Source organism: Diabrotica undecimpunctata, unplaced genomic scaffold (assembly GCF_040954645.1).
Source record: "Diabrotica undecimpunctata isolate CICGRU unplaced genomic scaffold, icDiaUnde3 ctg00002345.1, whole genome shotgun sequence".
NCBI lineage: Eukaryota > Metazoa > Arthropoda > Insecta > Coleoptera > Chrysomelidae > Diabrotica > Diabrotica undecimpunctata.
The window spans coordinates 1-6498 of NW_027313513.1; the positions used below are offsets into that span (position 1 = coordinate 1).

Genomic DNA, 6498 nt, shown 5'->3' on the forward strand with positions numbered 1-6498 from the left:
CGCGCTATCTCAGAGTTTGCACAATAAATGGGCACATTTTAGAACAGGTCAATAGATTTAAGTACCTGGGATGTTGGATCGATAGCAGCCTAAATCCTGATCTAGAAATAAAATCGAGAATAGAACAGGCCAGAAAATCTTTCGAAAAAATAAAAAAACTGCTTTGTGATTCTCGAATAAAACTCGAAATTCGACTACGTTTATCAAAATGCTACGTTTGGTCGACTCTTCTATATGCAGTTGAAACGGTGGACCCTAAAAACATCAACCGTAAATAAATTGGAGGCCTTTGAAATGTGGACCTACCGGAGAATGCTCAAAATTCATGGACATCGCATACCTCAAACGAAGAAGTGCTGCGTAGAATAGGCAAGGAAAGAGAACTTTTTAACACAGTAAAAGTTAGAAAAACATCATACCTAGGCCACATACTGAGAAATAATAAGTACCAATATGCCCAACTTATAGTGAAAGGAAAAATCGAGGGAAAGAGAGGCCTAGGAAGGAAAAGACTATCGTGGCTCAGAAACATCCGACAATGGACAGGGCTAAATTTTGAACAGCTAATAAGAACAGCTGAAGATAGAGAAGATTTTAAAATTGTAGTAGCCAACCTCCATTGAGGAGAGGGCACTTTAAGAAGAAGAAGTTTCCCATCAAACTGTATCTAGAAGAGTTGTTGAGCTGAATACTCATATATTTAAAAAAATGGTCGACACAGTTCGTGATTGTATGTACTACTCCTTAGCCCGCGAATCTGTTGATATTACCAAAGAATGTAGACGCATATATGCGTCTATATTCTTTGATATTACTGACAAAACTCAGCTATTAATTATTGTTTGATGCATGAGTGAAGATTTTTGTGTAACTGAGGAACCTATATATAATATATTTGAAGCAGTTAGTGACGTGAAAAATATAGGCGGTTTTCTAAAGTGCTCTTGCGTTTGCACCGACGGAGCAAAAGCAATGACGGTGCGCATAACGGAATTGGCTGGACTTTTGCGGGAAAATGATGTTAACTGTGTTATGTTTCATTGTATTATCCATCAAGAGGCTCTCTGCGAAAAGATAATTAAAATCAACGATACTATGAAAACTGTAGTACAGATAGTAAACAGCTTAGGAGAAGGAACAGAGCTCAGTGACACCGAAAATTCATCTCTTTCTATTCTTTCTATCTCTTTCTAAATATAAGGACGTCCCGCTACATTCAGAGATACGCTGGTTGAGTGCAGATAAATGCCTTCTTCTTCTTCTTCAAGTGCCCTGTCCGTTGCGAACGTTGGCTATTAACATGGCAATTCTGATCTTGTTTGCGGCGCTTCTGAATAGTTCGACCGATGTGAGCCCGAACCACTTCCTCAGATTTTGGAGCCACGAGTGTCTTCTCCTGCCTGGTCCTCGCTTACTGTCTATTTTTCCCTGGACAATCAATTGCAGTAGACGGTACTTATCGGGTCTCAATATGTGGCCTAGATATTCAAGCTTTCTTTGTTTAATAATTGTATTCACGATTTCTTTCTCCTTTCCGATTCTTTGGATTACCTCTATGTTGGTGACATGTTCGGTCCAGGATATACGAAGAATGCGTCGGTACACCCACATTTCGAATGCTTCTAGTTTTCTCGTGAGCGTCTCCGTCAGCGTCCAGGCCTCCACACCATACAGTAAGATCGGAAAAATGTAGCATTTAACTAGACGTAGTTTTAGGGGAAGAGACAAATCCCTGCTTATGAGGAGCTTTTTCATATTGCTAAATGCTGCTCTAGCTCGTTCTATTCTCGCCTTAATTTCTGTGGCCTGTTCCCATTTTGCATTTACGTTGGTGCCAAGGTACACATAAGATTCTACATGGTCAATTAGTATGTTACTTATCCGTAACTGTCGAGCAGGCTGTTGCTTCCTGCTTATCAGCATCCACTTTGTCTTCTTGAAGTTGAGGCTCAGGCCGTATTCCTCACTAACTGAAGAAACTCTTTCCATTACCTGCTGTAATTCGTCTATGGTACTGGCAAGGATCACCGTGTCGTCGGCATATCTTATATTGTTCGTTAACTCGCCGTTTATTTTTATGCCCTCATTTGCATTTTCCATACATTTGTTAAATATTTCTTCGGAATAAATATTGAATAGGAGTGGGGATAATATACAACCCTGACGGACACCTCTTTTGATCTGCACACTTTTAGTGAGTTCGTTGCCAATTTACTCGCCTTAGAAATTTTTTTTCTTTAAGAAAAAAGATCTTACTACTGTTTTTTGAAACGGAAATTGTTAGTAACACGGACGTATTTATAACAAAGCTTAAGAACAAAACATTTCTTTATGAACTGCCATTTCTAACAGATATTATCTCTCACTTGAACACATTAAACCTACAACTCTAGGGGAAAAATAAGACAATATTAAGACATTTCGCAAAAAACTTGATCTTTTCGAGAACTGCATGAAAATAAACGACCTCACATATTTTCCTGCGTGTTTCGAAATAAATCAAGAAAAAACCATGGTCGATTTCTCGAGGTTTACAAAAGTTCTTACAGAAATAAAAAGAGAATTCGATGAAAGGTTTTCGGAATTTGATGCACTAAAACCCTATCTTGAGCTTTTTAACAATCCAGTGGGAGTCAACATCCAGAACCAATCAGCAGAATACCAATTAGAGCTGTGCGAACTACAGTTCGATTCGTTTTTTCAAGCAAAGAAAAATGAAGACATTAGTACCTTTTGGAAGTTAGTCGCCAAGAATCGTTTTCCTAAACTTCGTAACTTTGCATTGAAACTATATTCAATGTTTGGTAGTACGTATATATGTGAAAGTACATTTTCTGCTCTGAAGCATATTAAATCTAAAATACTTAATCGCATGGAAAACGTTTCTCTGGAAGCGTGTATTAGACTCACTACGACTAGCATAGATATAGATGTGCAAAAGTTAGTAGAGGATAAACTCTTGCCTCAAATATCCCATTGATTTTTTATTTTATGTAAAATTTTAAACATAACACGTAAATTGTAAACCATAATAAAATACTTGTAAATAATATTTCGTCGTTTGTATATTATTTTTTAGGATAATTTTTTTTGAACGAGTCGAGTTGTCTGGCCCTTCATAATAATTTCAAATTTAATACGGTCCGCAACGTCTAAAAGGTCGACCACACTGGTCTATTTTATTGCAGAAATCGTTTATTTTATTTCCATATTTTTTGAAAATGGAAAGTGTTCAAAAAGGACAGCGAAATTATTTAATTAACTTCATCAATATGAGCAACTATATCACTTATACGTATTAAAACTATGTAGTTAAAAATTTCATTTCTTTCAAAAAAAGAGGTGTGAAAAAGGTGTTAGGACTGAAGCGGCAGAAGTAGCAATTTTAGGTCATGGTAATTTGGAACCTGTATTAAGTTCTAAAAAAATAGCTTAAGAATCTAGTTTTTCGCGCACTAATTTCATCCTTACAAAATACACTTGATACAGGAAATAAATGAAGATAATCCAGACAGGCGCCTACAGTTTTGTGAGATTATGACTGAAAAAATAAATACTAATCCAAATTTTCTATTTATATAATAAGTTATTGGGCTGATAAAAATCCAAACGTTTTCCACAACACATACCCAACAGCCATTAAAATTAAACGTATGGGCAGGAATTTATGATGATCGTATTTCACTATATGGGGACATTCTTTTTGTAACACAATTTTAACGGAAAACCATATTTAGGATTATTAGACGACACAGTCGATCCAATGTTGACACATACAATCGAAAATGATAACAGGTACTTAGAAAATGATTTGTTTTTCCAACAAGACGGCGCACCTCCGCATTATAGCATAAACGTGAGGCGATACTTTAATGAACGTTTTCCTAGGCAATGGATTGGACGAAGAGGTTTTATTAAATGACTAGCAAGATTCCCCGATTTAACTCATGGACTTCTTATAGGGTTATTTAAATAAAAATTAATAATATCATTCCTGCTTCATTGGAAGAACTTATAGTAACCCCTAAAATACTTCAAAATGTATGTAGTAATTTTGAATAGCTACTTTATAATTGTATGTACGTTGGTGATTATCAGTTTGAATATTTAATGAAATAATTAAGTATAACATCTTCTTCAGTCTGTATTCGTCCACTGCTGGACATAGGTCTCTTCCATACCTCTTCTGTGGTCTGCCTACTCCTCGCTTGTTCTCTCTTGGTCTCCAGTTTGTTAATCTCTGTGTCCATTTTTCGGGATTATCTCGGACAATATGTCCGACCCATTGCTACTTGAGCCTTGCTATACGTTCTGCGACATCAGTAATCTTTGTTCTTTCACGAATGTCGATATTTCGAATCCTGCCTCTCAAACTAATCCCTAACATGACCATCTCCATCGCTCTTTGGGTTGTACTGAGCTGTTCTAAGATTTTCTTTGTAAAGGCCATGGTCTCCAGTCCATATGTCCATACTGTAGGTAAATATACTTTTAATGATTGTGTTATATATCTTGTGCTTTTTATTATTAGAGATTGATTGATCCCAAAGGATACTATGGAGAAGGAATACTCAATTGTGTCGTCTACGTTGCCTTCTTTTGTGATGATCATACCTAAATATTTATATGTGTTGCAATGTTTGATAACTTCTCCATCTTCCAATATGAGGTCTTGTTGTTTCCCGCCGATACACATATACTCGGTTTTTTGGATATTGATTTCAAGTCCCCATTTTTTATACTCCTCGATTAATTTTCGAGTCATGTACTAAATATCTTCATAATCTTGTGCTATCACTAATTGATCATCTCCAAATGACAAAGTGTATATGCTATTGTTGTTAATCGGCATTCCCATATTTCTACATTTGCGCTTCCACAGTTTTAGAGCCTCTTCTAGATAAATTTTAAATAATGTCGGGGAGAGACAGCAGCCCTGCTTAAGGTCTTTATTTATTTGGAATCCACTTGATAGATTATTTCCAACCTTTACCTTTGAGTTTAGCATTAGCGTACAGTTCCTTCGTCGCATTTATTAAATTCATGCTTTTGTTTGTTTTCTCTAACGCTTCCCATAATTTATAATGTGGTACGCTATCATAAGCGTTTCGTAGGTCTACATACAATAAATGTAATCCTTGATTAACGGCTATTTTCTTTTTGTTCTTAGGCCTGTTGATAAATGTTTTAATATGTGTAGTGTACCGTGAGTCTATTCGAGCATCCCTCAGAGCTGACAAAAAGGACCAAGTTTCAATACTATCGAAAGCCTTGTAAAAGTCAATAAATGCCATATGTAGAGGTACGTTTTATTCTGTGGTTTTTTCTACCAGTGTTCTGATGGTTTGTAAGTCATCGTTAGTACCAAACCCTTTTTTAAATCCCGCCTGTTCAACCGATTGATATAAATCAAGTGTTTGTGTTGTGCGGTTGGTTATTATTCTTGTTAGCAATTTGTATAAGTGTGACAACAAACTTAGAGGTCTGTAGTTTTCAATATTAGTAGTGTCTCCTTTTTTGCGTAAAAGTATTATTTCGGCGTTTTCCCACAGACTGGCTATTCTTTTTTCTGTTAGACACTTATTCAACAAAACTTCCACAACCTTTACCTTTACAACGATGTTGCCGCCCATTTTTAACATTTCAGACGTTATAAGATCCTCACCAGGAGTATAACATAACGAAACTGTTTTTAACTATGACTTTAAAATTTAGCTCATTTTATGTACGTTACTATATTCAATAGAGTTTCCTATTAATGTTGTTTTAACGTAGTTTTTGACGTGACGAGAAAAATTTGAAATTAACACTAGCAAAACATAGGCGTTGCGTTTAGTCTCTAAAAGGTGTAACACTTTCAATAACGTGATATTTATTCACAAGAATAAAGTTAATACGTTAAATAATAAAAAACTTAGATGTATGAATCTTCTTCTTCTTCTTAAAGTGCCTATCCGTTCCGGATGTTGGTGATCATCACGGCTATCTTTACTTTATTTATTCTCTTACCATTTACTTTCCCTTGGAGAATCAGCTGGAGAAGGCCGTAACGTTCTTGATTTCTCATTACATGTGCTAGATATTCCAACTTTTTAGTTTTGACGGTCATGAGAATTTCACATTCTTTCCCCATTCTACGCAGGACCTCCACATTAGTAACTATGTCAATCCAGGATATACGTAAGATGCGCCTATAACACCACATTTCGAAAGCTTCGAGTCGATTCATAGATGCAACAGTCAGTGTCCATGCTTCCATTCCGTAGAGCAGAACTGTGAATATGTAGCAGTTCAATAGACGGCATTTTGTTTTTAATGATATGTCTCGACTGTTGAAAATGGTTCTCATTCTAACGAATGCTGCTTTTGCTTTTATTATTCGCTGTTTAATTTCTGTTGCGTGGTCCCATTGGCTATTTAAATTGGTGCCTAGATATGTATATTGCTCGACTCTTTCGATATTCTGTTGGTTGATTGTAAGTTGAGCGTTTAGTATTG

General features: G+C 36.0%; 1 protein-coding gene across 1 annotated transcript; it reads left to right on the top strand.

Annotated features, from left to right (window-relative positions):
* The first annotated feature begins 2512 nt into the window (after window positions 1–2512).
* On the top strand, window positions 2513–2980 carry LOC140431955 (general transcription factor II-I repeat domain-containing protein 2B-like). The gene has a single exon (XM_072519821.1). The coding sequence runs from the start codon at window positions 2513–2515 to the stop codon at window positions 2978–2980; it is 468 nt and encodes a 155-aa protein (XP_072375922.1).
* Window positions 2981–6498: the final 3518 nt, after the last annotated feature.

Excerpts from the sequence above, each read along its gene's own strand:
- LOC140431955 (XM_072519821.1), top strand. The coding sequence starts at position 2,513 with ATGGTCGATTTCTCGAGGTTTACAAAAGTTCTTACAGAAATAAAAAGA.